We start from the raw sequence: 19195 nt of genomic DNA, 5'->3' as shown, positions 1-19195 counted from the left end.
GCATTTACATTTTAGCATAGTTAGCAGCACTTCTAACAGTAACAGGCTTTTTTTTTGTTATAAAGGATGGCTCTAACCAGGGCCAGGTCCAGAATGGACCACTAACCACATCATGTTAATGTTTTCATGCAGTCATGGTGACAATGTAGGATCAATGACTGATCACATGATTATCTAGCAACCACTGGAAAAATGAATATTCTTTAACCAGATGTGTGTGGTTCCTGGAGGCTGATGGCAATGGCGTGTCCAGCGGGGTAGCCTGGGGGGGCACAGGCCGCCACCCCAACCAGACTGGCCACCCCAGGTGCCACCCCGAAGCTAAAACAATACAATTTAATGAAATATCAAATGTACGATTATGGTTTCACAGTGAAGCTCAGATATCTGAGGGTAAGTGAATGCAGCACCGGCTTCTGCACTATGAGCATCATGTTAGCAAAGGTAGGAGAGCGAAGCACGAAAGACAGCACCGCAGAAAACATTTTTTCTGCGAAAGATTAACAAGTTAACATAGCTGGACTAGCCATCGGACATTTGCACGGTGGGCTGATGACTTATTTATTTTTTTTGTAACGGCATGAACAATGAGAAGTGGTGGATTGGCCAGATGCTGGCCGATTTGTAAAAATAACTCAGTTGTTTGGTGGTGGCTATGGCGGAGCTTCCTCAGAGGCAACAGGTGGATGAGGGAAGGGGAGGCAGGAGGAGCAGAGACCCGAGGCAGCCGCTGGTCCGAGTATCAGGTGAGCTGAACTTCAGGTAAGAAGTTATGACCTGCAGTCTATCTGGAGTTTATTTTCCTTGTGCTGACTTTTTACAGTCAGTTACAATAACTCGTACTGCGTGAGCTAGCATGACAGAGTTAATATACAGCTGTTCGGTTGCTATGATGTTACTGATAGTGAACTTTATTTTATTCATAAGGTTAGTTAGTAGACTTGCCAACGGCTCCTTAAAAATGGAATGGTCCCTCATTCAGAGAAATTATTATGCTTTTGGTATTGAGCTGAGAAGAGACGCAGTCTGTCCCGGACCTTAGCTAGAATGGAAAAAGACACAAAGCTGGAGTTATTCTGTCTTTACGCTGCACAGCTGCCTCTTCTCTCACCCTCCCTCTTCTCTTGCTACTTCAATCATGAAACTGATCAGTGATCAGCTGATCGGCTTTTCTCTCTTGTTTGTTTATTGCCCACTTTGAGCTAGAAACAGGAAACCAGCGGATGTCACGCTAAACAACAGCAGCTCGTTTAAGCTTGATCAGCTGTTGTTAGAATTTATTTGATATTAATTTCTAGTATCAGCTGATGTTTGCTGGAGCCACAGCTGTAAAGCTGCTGGTCATGATGTTGGTTTGGATATGTGGTGAGAGGGAAACATGAAGATGAAACCAGGAGATGTCCTTACTGAATCATCAGAGCTGAACAGGTGATGGAGAAACAGGTTTACCTTTTAGGTGACATGAATGAGTTGAAGGGAAGTTATGAACTGTTTCTGAGAGACAAATAACACCAGGATCCTTTTTTTATGTAGCTGACAGCTGATAGCTGTGCAGGGGCGGATCTAGCAAAGTGTTGCCAGGGGGCCAGGTAGGCCATTAACAGGGGGGGGGGGGGGGGGGGGGGGGGTGTACAAAGAAATACTTTTCTTTCTTATTCTCATTTAAAATATCTAGCTTTTATTAAATAATTATCTGAATCTTGCGAACAAAGTTTTTATCTGACGTAAAATGTATAGAAATCATACATATACCAAAAAGACAACAAGTGTACATCACTGTCACCACAGCATTTGTTTTCATTCAAAGGCTTTATGGCTTTAATACCTGGTGGGCCGGTCTGTAGTGAAAATGCCCAATTATTTGTCCCAGTCCAGCCCTGCAGGTTAATACTGGCAGTGTCACCATGCCAGCTGACTGTATTTCATCATCAGCCAGTGTTGTAAGGCAGCATAGAAAGTATTTACTTGCTTTTCATTTGTTTCCCCACTTTTTTCCTGTTTCAAAATCAAACACCAGTTTGTGAGAAGATTATCTTCTTTTTTTAATAGGCAGATAAAGTTTTGCATTGGCTAATTTGCCAGTTGTATGTTAAAAATGTTTGTATTTTAATATTCAAAAATGTTTTTGCCCAAAACATATGTGCACTACATGTCAGTAAAAATACTATGCAAATATTGATGTACTTGAATGCTGAGTAAACACTGACAGAGCACTGATTGTATCTCTTGTACTTTATCAACACAGTATCTAAAAACTTTGCACCGTAGTGGTTAAAGTCTCATTCTAATAAGAGTTAAAAGTGCATTCGGTTATTAGGTTTATAGGGTTATTGAATTATGGTTAACGGTTGGTAGAATTGTTTTTAACATTATCTGCCAATTACATCTGCCACCCTTCTCCAAATCTGTGCCCCTACCTGGCCCCCCCAACAAAAATTTTCTAGACACGCCACTGGCTGATGGCTCCAAATGGCTACAGACACTACAGACAACAGCAACAGTGATGCTTGGTAACCACCTCTAACAACTAGTGCTTTCTCCAACTGGTTGGCAAAACCTCCTTGTGATTGCTTTGGTTGCAATCATATTTATATGGTCATAGAAGTGATGGACTTAATTATGAACACCATCCAGCTACATTTTTATTTTTATTTAGAAAGCAAACTTTTTCCATTTCTAGTTTGTGTTGCAGTTTTTCAGGTTTTATTACAGCTGGACTAGTAATTGGAGAGTATTTGCAGGAACCATGAAAAGCTACAGTCATGCATGGAAATCTACAACTAAAGCAATTACTAGGGACACTAGGAAGTTTTTTGGTTCAGCACCTTCTTCAACTTTTTAACCAATTTCACCCAGCAAAATAACATCCAAGAACCACAGGTGGGGATACAAATTTTTCCCAGTTTTGTATCACATCCAATATAGCAGACAGCACTCAAGCAATGTGCGCAAGATAAACCTCAATAAACAGCAGAATCAGTTCATTTTGACTGTGTCGCAGTCTGACAGTCAGACTTCTAGTAACTGCCTGAACATACTTCCTTAGTAAAAAGAAAATGACATCCCAAACCTAAATGCTTCCACTTTTCCTTCTCATTCCTGGGAGGGGTTCATGCTACACATCAAAATAAAGTTGAGTTTCAGAAGAGAAGTGAGCATAAATGTAACATTATCTTAAGTTATGTTTTTGTGAAACAGCCTGCAATCAAAGTATACTAATCTTGTGTTGTATTCAAAAGTTGCATGAAAATATAGTACAAGGCAGTTCAATGCCCTATGCTGAACTGGTACAGAGCAGGCTGTGATACTTGTGGCCAGTTAGATCAAAGGTAGCAGACAATATTTTTTTGTTTAAGTTGATGAAGCTGCTTAGATTCAATTCTACACTTTATGCTGACTTTATGCTATTGTCTACAGGAATTGCTGGATGTCACTGGGTGAAAATGGTCACAAATAGGGTGCTGCACCTCAAACATGGTCATTTCACCTCATCTCAGTTTTATTTATATAGCCCCAAATCACAAGAACAATTACTTCAAGACACTTTGTAATAGACCCTATAATACTACAAAGAAAAACCCAACAATCAGATGACCCCATATAAGCAAGTACTTGGCTACAGTGGAAAAGTAAAACTCCCTTCCAACAGGAAGAAACCTAGAACTAGAACCAGGCTTAGGGGGGAAGAGCCATCTGCTGTGACTGGGTTGGAGGTGAGGGGAAGGAGTCAGGACAAATAAGGTGAGATTAATTATCGGAGCGGAAGAGAGCTAGCATCTGCATTTAACAGAAACTATGTTAGTATTCAGAAATACAGTTCTGGTAATATTTGTTGCACAGATTCTCCACTGAATATGTTTACAGTATGTGTGTCATACACATTATATAATAACATCTCTGTCCCCTCTTCAGCCTGTCAGTCCAGTCAGCGGCCCTGAAGCTAACAGCTCTTCATATCCTCGCATAGGGCACTATCCTGGTTGAAAAACTGGATAGCTCCTGGATTGATGGGGACTGGCATGAATAATTTCAGCCTTTTTTAAAATGGAAGGAAATGGTGAATCAGGGAAGGGGAAAAGTTGCAATACTGAGTGGGTTGGAGAGCAGTGCCTCATCTCAAGTCAGTGTTGGGTTTCATGAATGAAGAACATTGTGTAGCAGATACAAAGACATATGTTGCTGCATACAAAGAGGATATATGCAAATATATAGAAAACATAAATAGAAATAGTTTACAAGATTAAGACAGCTGATAAGCAGGTGTCCATAGCATAGGAAAAAGAAACATCAGTTCATGTCTGATGTCAAATCTGTGTAACTATACAGCTCGCTGGAGGCTTAGTGCATAGCACAGCGTTCTATAAATAGATATTCCCTGCAGCTTTGGAGTTAAGAGTAGGGTTAGTATGTGCATTAGTGAGCTTGCATACAACATGGATGACTGGAAGGTGACAGGGAGGAAGAAAAAGAAGTGATGAAAACCGCTAGATACTCCGTACATCACTAGTTGTAGTGCTGCAGCTTTCCATTCACTCTGCATTGACTCACAGTTAAGTGGAAAGAGATGAGCATTAACACAACTGCATGTAAGACTGGAAACGTGTTCATTGATGGGCTGCTTCAATTCAATTCAATTCAATTCAATTTTATTTATATAGCGCCAAATCACAACAAATGTCGCCTCAAGGCGCTTCATAGATACAGAGAAAAGCCCAACAATCATATGACCCCCTATGAGCAAGCACTTTGGCGACAGTGGGAAGGAAAAACTCCCTTTTAACAGGAAGAAACCTCCGGCAGAACCAGGCTCAGGGAGGGGCGGCCATCTGCTGCGACCGGTTGGGGTGAGAGAAGGAAGACAGGATAAAAGACATGCTGTGGAAGAGAGACAGAGATTAATAACAGATATGATTCAATACAGAGAGGTCTATTAACACATAGTGAGTGAGAAAGGTGACTGGAAAGGAAAAACTCAATGCATCATGGGAATCCCCCGGCAGCCTACATCTATTGCAGCATAACTAAGGGAGGATTCAGGGTCACCTGGTCCAGCCCTAACTATATGCTTTAGCAAAAAGGAAAGTTTTAAGCCTAATCTTAAAAGTAGAGATAGTGTCTGTCTCCCGAATCCAAACTGGAAGCTGGTTCCACAGAAGAGGGGCCTGAAAACTGAAGGCTCTCCCTCCCATTCTACTTTTAAATACTCTAGGAACAACAAGTAGGCCTGCAGAGTGGGAGCGAAGTGCTCTAATAGGGTAATATGGTACTACAAGGTCATTAAGATAAGATGGGGCCTGATTATTTAAGACCTTGTATGTGAGGAGCAGGATTTTGAATTCAATTCTGGATTTAACAGGAAGCCAATGAAGGGAAGCCAAAACAGGAGAAATATGCTCTCTCTTTCTAGTCCCTGTCAGTACTCTTGCTGCAGCATTTTGGATTAACTGAAGGCTTTTCAGTGAGTTTTTTGGACATCCTGATAATAATGAATTGCAGTAGTCCAGCCTGGAAGTAATAAATGCATGAACTAGTTTTTCAGCATCACTCTGAGACAGGATATTTCTAATTTTAGAGATGTTGCGCAAATGGAAGAACGCAGTCTTACATATTTGTTTAATATGTGCGTTGAAGGACATATCCTGGTCAAAAATGACTCCAAGGTTCCTCACAGTGTTACTGGAGGCCAAGGTAATGCCATCCAGAGTAAGAATCTGGTTAGATACCATATTTCTAAGCTTTTCAGGGCCGAGTACAATGACCTCAGTTTTATCTGAGTTAAGAAGCAGAAAGTTAGTGGCCATCCAAGTCTTTATGTCTTTAAGACATTCCTGCAGTTTAACTAATTGGTGTGTGTTATCTGGCTTTATGGACAGATAGAGCTGGGTGTCATCTGCATAGCAGTGAAAATGTATGCTATGTCTTCTAATGATGCTGCCTAGGGGAAGCATGTATAATGTAAACAGAATTGGTCCTAGCACTGAACCCTGTGGAACTCCATAATTAACCTCAGTGTGTGAAGAGGACTCTCCATTCACATGCACAAATTGGAGTCTATTAGATAGATATGATACAAACCACTGCAGTGCAATACCTGTAATACCTACAGCATGTTCTAATCACTCTAACAGGATATTATGGTCAACAGTATCGAATGCTGCACTAAGGTCAAGAAGGACAAGCACAGAGATGAGTCCACTGTCAGAGGCCATAAGAAGATCATTTGTAACCTTCACTAAAGCTGTTTCTGTGCTGTGATGAACTCTGAAACCTGACTGAAACTCTTCAAATAAACCATTCCTCTGCAGATGATCTGTTAGCTGTTTGACAACTACTCTTTCAAGGATTTTTGATATGAAAGGAAGGTTGGAGATTGGCCTATAATTAGCTAAGACTGCTGGGTCTAGAGATGGCTTTTTGAGTAAAGGTTTAACTGCAGCCACCTTGAAGGCCTGTGGTACATAGCCGATTATTAGAGATAGGTTGATCATATATAAGATCGAAGAATTAATCAATGGCAGGACTTCTTTGAGCAGTTTTGTAGGAATGGGGTCTAAAAGACACGTTGATGGTTTGGAGGAAGTAATTATTGAAGTTAACTCAGAAAGATCGATTGGAGAAAAAGAGTCTAACTTAACATCAATGGAACTAAGAGTAGCTGTAGATAATATTACATCTGTGGGATGATTATTGGTAATTTTTTCTCTAATGATAAAAATTTTATTTGTGAAGAAGTTCATGAAGTCATCACTAGTTAACGTTAAAGGGATGGTTGGCTCAAAAGAGCTCTGACTTTTTGTCAGCCTGGCTACAGTGCTGAAGAGAAACCTGGGGTTGTTCTTATTTTCTTCAATCAGTGATGAGTAGTAAGCTGTTCTGGCTTTGCGGAGGGCTTTCTTATAAAGCAACAAACTATTTCTCCAGGCTAAATGATGATCCTCTAAATTTGTGACACGCCATTTCCTCTCCAGATTACGAGTCATCTGCTTTAGGGTACGTGTTTGAGAATTATACCACGGGGTCAGGTACTTCTGATTAGAGACCTTAGTTTTCACTGGAGCTACAGTATCCAGAGTCGTACGTAGTGAGGAGGTCTTTATGTCTTTAAGACATTCCTGCAGTTTAACTAATTGGTGAAAAATTGTGATGAAATGTGATGTATCAGTAAATTAAATTCTATATAAATTGTAAATATTTAAATTGAGCTATTTAAGCTGCAAACTAACCTTAAAGTCAATTCAGTACACTTTAATTGATGTAATATAATTAATATTTGTGGGGTTTTGCACAGCTGTTCAAAAACTATTCTGGGACCAGATATAAACTGCTTGTCTGTCAGTGTTTAAGAAGTGAATAAGCGTTTCAGGAGGTTTCTGATCATAATCTTCTTGCTGCGAAGTGGCTGTACTAATCTGTTTGTAGCAGTCAAAGAAAATCTATTTTTTAAAGTTAACTATGGCATGATCACAATCACCAAATACTATGATTTAAACACTATAAATATATTCAGGTCCATATTAATATTTACAGTTTATTCATTCATATTTTTTTTTTTATTAAAGCTAGCTAAAAGTCTGCAGTTCAATCACATCTTGATTGATTTAAAACACCACAGTGGTGATCTACAGGGGTAAAAATACAACTGTGCCAACGTCCAAATACTTACGGGCTATGGGATACGTTCTGGTTTCCATTTCTGTTGGCCAAGTTTTACTTATATGTAAGCAATTAGCCTATGAAGCTAAATAAAATGTATCTAGGGTCCCGTCTACTTCACATTACCAGTGTTTTCAATGGTCTCTGGTCAGCACGTTACATGAATTTCTTCCTGTGTGGATGCAGCTTCATGCCCATATTCTTCTTGTCTGTGTCTCAGATACTAAGTTAGCAGCACATGATCAGGTTTTTGAAGATGTAATGAGTTTGATTGGTTTGATCTGTACAGTTTAAAAAATAGGTACATTTTGGCCCTAATTGAAAGTTTGACCTCATGATAGTGCCAGATGATTGAAATAATTTGCATATTAGCACTTTCACAGCCACTGCTATAGATTCATAAATTATACTGACTGCCTTTTTGACTTCAGCGGGCTCTGTAAATTTTCATTTCACTGCAGGATACAAGCCTGGTGCAATGGTTATAAATGACCTTGTTCAGTCAACAGAACAGAGCAAAAATCCATCAATTATATATCCATTTGGCAATAAATGATTCATTAGAGACTTTTGTATGATGGAATTATGCAATTTGGGAATTATGACACATTTCAGTGCAGGTGCACAGCTGAAAAGATGGCTACGTTTCTCTGTAAATATAACACCTAGGTCACAGCAACATCACTTTTACTCTGACTCCATACATATGGGCATATGGGTGCTATCTGCTGAAGTTCACTTTACTGTGATTCATTAAAAAAAAGAAAAGAACTTTATATACCGTCACAGTCTGCAGATTATGAATAATATACTAAGTCCTTATCAATTTAAATCTTTCAGTGACTGACCTAATGGGGGTACTCTACAAAAAAAGCTGAAGTAATGTTTTATTCACTTAAAATGTGTTACAATTTTAATGAAACCTGGTCCACTGTGTTACTGTGTGGAGGGATCAGACGGTCACATGGGGGCGCTATTGTTAAATATCAAATTGTTACAGTCCTTTGTAGGGCAGCTGTGGCTACAATGTAGCTTGCCATCACCAGTGTGTGAATGTGTGTGTGAATGGGTGAATGACTCAATGTAGTGTAAAGTGCTTTGTGGTCCTTAGAGACTAAGTAAAGCACTATACAAATACAGGCCATTTACCATTTACTGGTGACCACAGGATGAACAGTTTGGGATCAGGTATCACAACAGCAACAAAAACTCAATCAAACACAAATGAACAGCAGAGACTCTATATGTTGGGTGTTTTTTATTTCCTGTTTGCATGGCTTAAATCAGTCTGTTTCAGTCCACACAACAGCAAGATCACAAACAGTCCTCTTTCTTTACTCAAAGCTTTGGTGTGTATGTGGATTAGTATGTGCATTATTGGAGGCAGAATCCCAGGACAGTTCCTGGGATTCTGCCTCCAATAATTGTCACATTTGCTGCTATTCCATTCTGTTTTGATGTTTGAAGAGGCAGCATAAAGCACTGTGTGTGTGTGTGTGTGTGTGTGTGTGTGTGTGTGTGTGTGTGTGTGTGTGTGTGTGTGTGTGTGTGTGTGTGTGTGTGTGTGTGTGTGTGTGTGTGTGTGTGTGTGTGTGTGTGTGTGTGTGTCAGTCAGGAAGAAAAAGAAACAAGAAGCTGGGAGCTGGGCTAAGCTGCGTATTCAGATGAAGAGTGTAATTACAGCACAAAGAGCACGCACATGGCACTGGTGCAGATATGTTTACACAGTGTGCTCTGCTGGGGTAGGCTCATTACCAGAGATGGAGTTGAGAGGGAAGAGCTAGGGCAATCCTTCGCTCTCCTCTGCTTGGCATGTGAACAAGCTCGGTTTATGAAGAGCGGTAAGCTGATTCTTTTCCTCACTACAAGCGGAATATCCCCCGTCCTTTTCCTCCTCCTCCCACACACACATCTATTTGAATGTGTGTATGTGGAGGAGGACAGTTTGGAAGGAAATGGTGCCCATTTTCTTACTACTTCTTCACCACACCGCCGTTGCTTTCGACATTGACGGGTATCGTGGTTTCTGAGTGCTCAATGGCCGGTTTGATCAAAGGAGCCTCCACAGTCAGCACGCCTTCAGGAGAAAGGGCAGATGTCACCTTCTCAACATCAGCTGAAGGGGGGAGGCTGCGAGGGAGGAATACGACACAATTAGGTAGAAGGTCAGTAGGTCAGAAATCAGAAGAAAAGAAAACAATAAAACCTTGCTTCTCAGTGAGAAAAGGATATCAGTGCTACAATTTAGTCAAAAACTAACAGGACCAAAGCGTTTAGTAAAACGAGTAAAGTTCAGTAGCAGCTTAGTGTGTGTTACTCTATGGCCCCTGGATGGCAGCAGAGCCCTATGAAGCTAAAGTCTACCAAGACTCAAGAAGGGATGAACCGCTTGAAGGCTGCTGCTACTTTTCAGAGCATGAAATTTAGCTATCAGCAGCCCGCCAGCCAGAACAGATCAGCCCATGAACTAAAGAGACTCACAGTATCAGAGTCACGATTTTAGACATCTTCCTTAAATTAGTTTGATTAATGGCAGGAAGTGATCAAGAGTACATCAAGATTCCTTTCTATTCTTTCTCAAGTAAAGACAAACTCACGTGTACTTCCTGGTGAAACTTCTGGACACAAAACCATGCTCATCTTTCCTCTCCTCGTGCTTACCTGTGGACACAGACAATATACTTTAAGCTAGACTGAAAGATACATTTGCTATAAGGAGCAGTGCAAAGATATGAAGAGCCAGCAGTGCAAGAAGACATCTTGTTTACCATAGTAAAATAAACCTGTTGGGTGGAACAGTGCATACAGACTTCATTCCACTAATCTAAGCCTTAATTTATGCACTCTAGTTTAGCACCTAATGAAAATAATAAATTGACAATTGTTTGGGATTGTATTTCTTACCTCCTCTTATTATGTGAAGGTTACCTATATTGCTCACCTCATGAACAGGATCTGCTGCATCACCTTATTACACCTTATTTACAAGAGGTGCATCACCTTTTTTGGAATTTTCTGGGAGCCGTTACTCTGAGTGCTGGTTTGCCTTGATGACTGACTGGTACAGAGCACCTGTTTTCACTATGGTGCACAGTTACTTTTATAGAGTCCAGCCATAATCTGATTTGGACTTTGTGCTTTTTCAAAGCATTTATTTATGTGATCCACTACTGGATATCCAGAGATTGCTCTTATGCTTAGCACAAAGACTACAGGCATCTACCATCACCTCTGAAAGTTAATAATAAGCATTCTGTTTCTATTTTTAAAATTTGGCTGTGAAAACTAAACCTGGAGATGAATGGTTGTTGAGGTTTTTTTTCTGAGTTGGTTTAGTTTATTTCCTGTCTGCAGGCCTTCAAAGGTGCACACCTGTGTTGTTCTTTACTAGCATGGATGGAGGAGGTCTAAGGCAGATGAGAGTGAGAGTAACAGGTAGAGGGGTCCAAGGAAGACACGTCTATGTGTGAGGTAGAGGTGTAGTTGGAAAGGCATTCATGGCTTTTCACTTAAAGAGGCTGGACAAAGAGTACAACCGGTTTAAACAGAAACACTGTAATGTTGCTGTGCAGTAATATCTTCAGCAATATACTTCATGTAATTGTTTCCTCAATCCCATTACATGTATTCTTTATAGAACTGCCGTTCTCTGGTGGAAGAGGGACAATTGTCACACAAATCAGGGTAGCAGTGATTGCAGATCAGGAACCTCAACCCTCACTTTCACAGTTCCAGGACAGAGGGGTGCCAACATACCCACGTGTGCTGCCATCTCCAATGATGGTGTCCTATGCTATATCCCCACCATTCACCCATCCAACACCGAACGACTCATGACATTCCTGAATACACTTCATGAGAGGCTGATCCAGCCTGAGGAGAGAGGGCTGTTGAGGACTGTCATGCCCCTCTTCGACATTATCTGGGATAATGTGGCGTTCCACCAATGAGTAGTTTGCAATACACCCACATATAATGATGCAGTTCCTCCTAGCATGTGCCCCATTTTTGAATCCGTTAGAGGAGTTTATTATCACCATCCCTATGAGCAGATACCCTTTCTGAATGCAATGACTGCTGCAGCCCAAGAAATAGGTGAGAAGGAATGTCAAGGTTGGATACGGCATGAAAGAAGATTTTTTCCTCTGTGTATTGTAAGAAAGAATTTTGAGTGAGAATTTTGATGTGGATGAAGCCTTGTGGCCAACTCGTCAAGACAGAAGGGACTGAGTATCAATAGTGGCTGTTTCTTATACTGTAATAGATTTTATTTTGGTTTACTGTATTCATTTTGAATATATGTATTTTCTGTAACATGTACAGTATTTCAGTTTTCAGCCAGTTTGCATCAAAGCATTTTTGATTCTGGATCCCACTAAGTGCTGCATTTTGTATTTTGTTGTCCGCTGCTCAGCTGGCGGGCCATGATTGATTAGAAAAGCTCATATACTTGTTTGCAAATTGTGTTGTTTTGAAGGCAAAATTAGCTTTTGGAGGCATAAACAAAATGTGTCACTTTGACCGTCAATGCCTCTGTTAGGCTTGTTTGAGTTGTCTGCTGCATGACAGCAATCAAGAAACGCTGTAAAGCACTAAGGATATACATACATGTATTCATAGATTTCTAAAATGTTTCATAAAAGATTTTTTCAGAGAGTTTTAATTTGCATATATGTTAGGTTAACTCTAAAACTCATGCAGTTCAGTGCTACTGAACCACACCTCACCAGACTTAATCAGCCTCTTGTATCTCAGATTCCCTGCTATAAAGTTGAAATGCTGCCCTTCATTCTGCCTCTGAATACAGTAATATGTTTGTTGTGACAACGAACCGATAAAGGTTGCGGTCCAGAGAGAGCTGTCCGCTTTTCAACTGGACCAAATTGATTGTGTAACACACACTTTTTCAACAGCTAAACGAAGAGTCATTAGTTTTGACCGACAGCTGCGGAGAGGTCGCACTTTGGTGTGTTTACAAAACTCTTCATTACACTGTTGTGTTTAAAATATCATCCTGGGTCACTGGTGATACATGGGGTGGAACATGGGGTGGCAAATTCCACTTGGATTGAATTTCGTGCTTTGTTTATCTTGGTGTTTCTGATGAGGTCCAGTCTCTGAGCCGGGAGATGTTGGGTACAGTCAGGGACTGAACACTGGACCTGGACAAGATCCAGCAGTCCTTTTAAAGTAGTGGACATACTGGGTAAGCTGCAGCTAAATCCCCAGCTCTGAGAATTGGATCCTTTGTGAAATAGCAGGCAGTGAGGCTGAGATTCACTCAGAGAAAAGAGAGCCTAGGGCTTCAGAGAACTAAGCTGCTATCTGATCAGTTCCACACTTTCTTCAGGTCTGCTTTGCTCCTGCCCGTCCTGGATGGACAGTGAGGCTGTTTTAACATTGTTTTCATGCCTGAGCGTCTTTAAAAGTCAACTCCCACATTTTGAACTGTGTCTTGGGTTGCGTCCAGTGGGCTTAGAGTCAAAACCCCCTGACCCTCCCAAGTCCCTGAACACATTACTCTATTGTCTCAATATGTTATTTAACTATGTAACCACCTCATGCTTTGTTCAGTTCTATCAGTTTTTGTTTTACAGAAGAGAAAGAGGCACTTAAGAACACTAAAGTGAGACAGTGTGCATATCAACCAGTACAGCTGTCTAAAGTGTGTCACTCAAGGAACATCTGACAGGAAAATGACACCTTAGGTTTCAGGACATAAAACACTATGACCTTTCAATCATTCAATAAGGAGAGCGACAGAAATCAAATAAGCGCTCACCCGAGATTTCCACCACGCCATCTTTTGTCTTCACCATCAAGTCCTCAGGTGAGAAGTGGTTCACATCCAGCGATACCTTCCAGCTGTCTTGAGTCTGCTTTATCTCGGAAATGCCGCTGCTCAGCTGGCGGGACAGGGCCCGAGCCTGAGCCTGCTGAGCCATCATGTGGGTTGGATACATCAAGGGAGCATGCGGTGTCATTAGTTCTGGAGCCAGGATGGATGGCCTCAGGTACCCCGGCCAGTGGGTGCTGGGGAATGCAGCGATGTCCTCGGGCAGGACGGGCATACCGAAGGTCTGGTCAAAGATACGGCTGCTCTGGTGCCAGTCACGAAATGGGTCCCAGCTCGGAGTGCGGAGCAAGGTGAAAGGAATACGTCTCTCAGCCATGATGATCTGGGAATTTCTTCTAAGCTTCAGAGGAGTGTTGCTGTGTGCAGATCAAGAGCCCCTTGGCCTCTCTGGAAGTGTTTTCTTAATGTGCTGTCTGCCTCTCAGCTGAGAGCTTTTATACCCACTGACACCACCCCTTATCAACAGAACCCTCCCTTCAGACTCAAGCCCCATACCTCATGCCTCCAGAATGTTTTACGAAAGCACTAGAATATCTATTTATAGCGGAAGTAGCACTGGAATGGAATCCAACAGGAAGACCCTCCCATGTAACAGTTGCCCTATGCACTGAGTGCTGTGTGTAAACCCCCTTCTCCTCTCCCTGTGCATCTCAAAGAGCCAGAAGAATCTGGGAGGCTTCTGTCCGTCTACTTACAAGCTAACATGCTATTTTTAACAACACTATGGTGCGCTATGAACCCATTCAGCCCTGAATGAAATACACAGTGGAATATCAGTTTGGTACATGAAGGCAAATGACTGCATTAAAACTGGAGGAAAATTCACCATGTTCACACCTACCTATTCATACTTCTTTGTCACAAAGGGGGAATTAACAAGCTGTAGTGTCTCACACAGCCAGTATTACTAATACTAGCACACATATTTTTAAACTATGAGGGCAGTTTATCTAGGGGGGAGTAGTATGTCATGATTTATGACATTAATCGCCAGTTTCCTAATCCTGAATACATTTTAATGACCACTAAATCATCATGATTTTTACTTTCCACACGAAGTAGTTGAAACAACCCCCCCCCCCACACACACACACACACTTTCAGCTTTTCTTGTAATTTGTATTTTGGGCTTTTTGGAGACCTGGAATGTAAATGTGTCTGTCTCTTAAGCACTTTGGGTCAACTCAAGGGCGTAGATTTGGCATGGACGGAAGGGACATGTCCCCACCAATATCCAGCGATTATTGAATTGTCCCCACCAATAATTTGATCTCTTCGAGTAAAGAAAAACTAACCTGATAGAAAGAAAAAAAAAACCCCATCTGTCGACGTCTCATTCACCCAGCGGTGCAGAAAGAGTTAAATTACGTTCTCTACTGGAGTCCTACGTCATGTGACAAATATGGCCAATGTGATTGGCTGTACCTTTCAGGCAGCTCTGTTTAGTTTTAGCAGCGGCAAGCTCCTTGCCTCCTCTCCTCTGCAAGGAGGAGAGGAGGACGGCAGCAAAAAGGAAGAACCTGGATACAAGAAAGTATTTTTCAAAGAAGCCTGTAAGTCACTTTAAGCCAAGTTCACTCATAAAATGTGTCCGTCATAATAACGTTACAGGCTATGCTAGGCTTTGGCCCACATCAGTCTAAAATTGTATGCAACCATGAATAACGTGTTTTTGAAACTAACTGCACAACATGCAGCACTATTAGTTATCTCAGTCTCCCACAGTAGCATTTCTAATTTTGATTGAAACTGTCAGAGAAAACGCCAGGATATTAGTTTACAGAGGCTGTTAAAATTATATGTCTAACGTTAAATGTTGGTGACACAATAATTTCATCCTACTGGTACTGACATATTCATAGGGTTAATTTTTGAGACAAAATATCATGAGGTAGTCATGATTTTGCAAATATTCCAACCAACAATGGTGATACAAGATCACAGGTGGAATTGGATGATGACTTGATGGTTCATTACTGTATTTGAAGCACATATGTGACTGCATGTATTTGGAATATCTCATTGTTATTTATCAGGGGACAAAGACAGCTCTGCCATGTTGTAGCTCGGACAGAGGTGAAGATACGAGGTCACAGGTGACTGACTGATGATTTGGTGCTATAGATTAACTAGTATTTATTATCATGACAATTGTCAGGCTGCTGATGTAAATTGATTCATTAGTGTATATTTGACAAAGAATCTGAATTGACACGTCTCACTTTTTATATGGCACGAATCAATGTGCTATTTTATCAGGTGGCAATATGTCCTAGTGCAGTCAGTGGGGAAGAGCCAGGGCCAAAGGTGAGGCACATAATAATAATAATTTTAATCTGAGGATAAAACGCATGTACTGAGGCTAAAAGAAGCTTCAGTGCTCTCAGAAGACTAAAAAGATGGGTAAGGTTAACAGTGACTCGAATGAGATTAAACAATGCTGCTGTATGCCATGTCCACCAGGAGAGACTGGACAGTATAGATGTAAAACCAATATGCCAGCAGTTTATCTCAGTTAACGAGAGGAGCAAGCATGTGTTTGGCTCCTTCACATAGTGGACATTGAGTTGTTGTGTGGAACACCAGTAGTCCATGTCTGTTGCTGTAACAGTAGTTCATGTTTGGAATAAAAAAAAATTCCAGCTCACTGATTTGATCTGGGCAATAGTGCCTAAAATGTTGCATAATTTTGCTGAGAGATCTTTTACTTTGTGGTAATCTTGATGAGTAGTTTTATGGACAAAACCCACCAGGTCATTCAGTGTTCCCTTAGTGCTAATGTATAAGAGATGTTGGTGTACTATGACTGAAGTAATGTTGTTAAGTCCTTAAAGTCATATTCTTTTATTGTCATGACTGTATTCGGGAGACAGACACTATCTCTACTTTTAAGATTAGGCTTAAAACTTTCCTTTTTGCTAAAGCATATAGTTAGGGCTGGACCAGGTGACCCTGAATCCTCCCTTAGTTATGCTGCAATAGATGTAGGCTGCCGGGGGATTCCCATGATGCATTGAGTTTTTCCTTTCCAGTCACCTTTCTCACTCACTATGTGTTAACAGACCTCTCTGTATTGAATCGTATCTGTTATTAATCTCTGTCTCTCTTCCACAGCATGTCTTTTATCCTGTCTTCCTTCTCTCACCCCAACCGGTCGCAGCAGATGGCCGCCCCTCCCTGAGCCTGGTTCTGCCGGAGGTTTCTTCCTGTTAAAAGGGAGTTTTTCCTTCCCACTGTCGCCAAAGTGCTTGCTCATAGGGGGTCATATGATTGTTGGGCTTTTCTCTGTATCTATGAAGCGCCTTGAGGCGACATTTGTTGTGATTTGGCGCTATATAAATAAAAATGAATTGAATTGAATTGTATTTGAAGCTATTTCTTATTTTTGTATGATACCTGATTTATATGGAATATGGCTGAAGTAAACTAAACTCTAAAATACTTAGTCAGTCATTTGTTTAATAGTAATTTAACAATATATAATTCAAATGTAAAACTATGAATTGTAATTTTAAATGGTTTAAAAGCATGTAGAATAGCATATGTAGGCAAGTATATTTATCCTTTTTTATCAAGAAGCAAAGACAAAAAGGGGAAAAAAAGAAACAGGGCAGAGTTCGGTGGTTGAATCATCCGTCCCCACCAATGCCAAAACCAAATCTACGCCCTTGGGTCAGCTTTTATTGTTTTAAATGTGCTAGGCTATTTAAAAAATAGATGTGACAGTGAAAAAAATTACTTAAGAGGGCTACATACTGAAGAGGATAGAAACAAAATATTGATTCTAATATTGATCCAAAAATATTGATCCTATTATCAATCTGATATCAATACCAGCCATGGTATTAATACTTGGATAGATCTGCCCATCTGTACTGTACGTAAGGCTGTAAGGCTCTTGGGTTGACTCCAAAAATCTGTCATAGAGCCTTATTTACTTCTGTGTACGACATGCTGTGCTAAACTTACTAAGCAGAAGAAAATTTTGAGATGTAACAATATTCAAAATATCTCAAGGATTGAGCTATAGCATATCATGTGCTCTGTGTCTGCGGTTGTAGTTGTAGTTGTAGTTTTTGTCTGTACGTTTGTTCTATAGCTTTAAGCTTGTCTGTGTCCGTACCTCTTGGATTTAGCTGTGATGGGATGACAGGAATAGTTGTCCTTATCCTTCTACCCATGAGAAGCTCAGTTGGGCTGTAGCCATTTGCCAATGGAGTGGCCCGGTATGCCATAAGGGTGAGATAGGGATCGCCAGACTTTCTAAGAAGACTTTTGATAGTCCTGACTGCCCTCTCGGCCTCCCCGTTGCTCTGAGGGAAGTGGGGACTGGATGTCACATGGCTAAAACCCCATTCTTGTGCAAATCTTGTGAAGGAATCAGACGAAAACTGAGGTCCATTATCAGAGCGAACCCGCTCTGGTATGCCATGACGTGCAAAGATTGATTTACAGTGCTCGATCACTGCCTCTGATGTTGTAGATGTCAGTTTGGCAACTTCAAAGAATCAGGAAAAGTAATCCACAATGACCAGGTACTGTTTATTCTCTATCTGGAACAGATCAGTTCCAACCATGGCCCACGGTCTTTGTGGGAACTCGGTAGGTAGCATGGTTTCTTTGTGTTTAGTCACAGGTCTCGATCACTTTTATCAGCTCACTGCTCAGGCCTGCTCACTGCTCAGAGAGAGCTAAATAGATTGTTTAGCTCTCTCTCTGCATTTCGTTATTCCCAGATGTCCCTCATGTAGTCTAGACAGAATGTCTGCTCTGAGTGATGTGGGAATCACTAATCTGCTCCCATAAAGAAGCAAACCATTGTGGACTGTGAGGTCACCTGAAAATGGCAGATAAGGCTGGAAAACCCTTTCAATGGAGTACTTATCTGGCCATCCTTCCACACAGAACTTCTTCAGCTTGCTTAGAATGCTGTCATTGTCCTGATGTGTCTGGATTTCTCTGAGTCGTGGCTCTGTGGCTGGCAGACTTGCTATGACGGACTCCACATACAAGTGTCACCACATCAGTTGTGTCACATACAGGAGCTCTGGACAGTACATCTGCTGTTGCAATGTCTCTACCAGGAACATGAGATATGGTATAAGAGAACCTCATCAATCGCATGCGTAGACGTTGTATATGAGGTGGAAGCTCATCCAGGCCCTTGGAGCCAAGAAACGAGACCAGAGGTTTGTGGTCTGTTTCAATGTGGAATGTTTTCCCAATTAGGAACTCTGCAAACCTCTCACAGGCCTATGTTGAAGCGAGGGCCTCTTTCTCAATTTGAGCATGTCGCTGCTCTGTCGCGCTGAGAGCTCTTGAAGCGTATGCTACTGGTTTCCACCCTAAATCAGCGTGCCGCTGGAGAAGCACTGCTCCCAAGCCATACGAAGATGAGTCAGCTGATACGCACGTTTCAGCACTTAGATCATACAGAGCAAGCCCTGGGGGTGTCGTCAGTTCGTTTTTGATGCCGTCGAAAGCCTGCTGCTGCTGTGGCCCCCATGACCACAGGTTGGACTTCTTCAGCAGATCTCTTAGGGGGCGCGTTTTTTCCGCAAGGTGAGGAAGAAACACCTCACTTATGTTGCTGGGCTCATCCATGGAACTCACGGCATGCACCTTGTCAGGATCTGCGCTAACCCCCCGATGCCTCAATGACCTGCCCCAGGAACTTTATCCTGT

General features: G+C 41.4%; 1 protein-coding gene across 1 annotated transcript; it reads right to left on the bottom strand.

Moving 5' to 3' along the window:
- Positions 1 to 8896: 8896 nt before the first annotated feature.
- hspb1 (heat shock protein family B (small) member 1) lies at positions 8897 to 13959 on the bottom strand. The gene is made up of 3 exons (XM_035911473.2): positions 13436 to 13959; positions 10251 to 10314; positions 8897 to 9783 (listed from the first exon to the last, which is right to left on the bottom strand). The coding sequence occupies exons 1-3, from the start codon at positions 13824 to 13826 to the stop codon at positions 9627 to 9629; spliced, it is 612 nt and encodes a 203-aa protein (XP_035767366.1). The 5' UTR covers positions 13827 to 13959; the 3' UTR covers positions 8897 to 9626.
- Positions 13960 to 19195: the final 5236 nt, after the last annotated feature.

The sequence above is a fragment of the Neolamprologus brichardi genome, chromosome 10 (assembly GCF_056152115.1).
Source record: "Neolamprologus brichardi isolate AB-2024 chromosome 10, ASM5615211v1, whole genome shotgun sequence".
Taxonomy (NCBI): domain Eukaryota; kingdom Metazoa; phylum Chordata; class Actinopteri; order Cichliformes; family Cichlidae; genus Neolamprologus; species Neolamprologus brichardi.
This window is presented reverse-complemented; position numbering and strand designations above follow the sequence as displayed.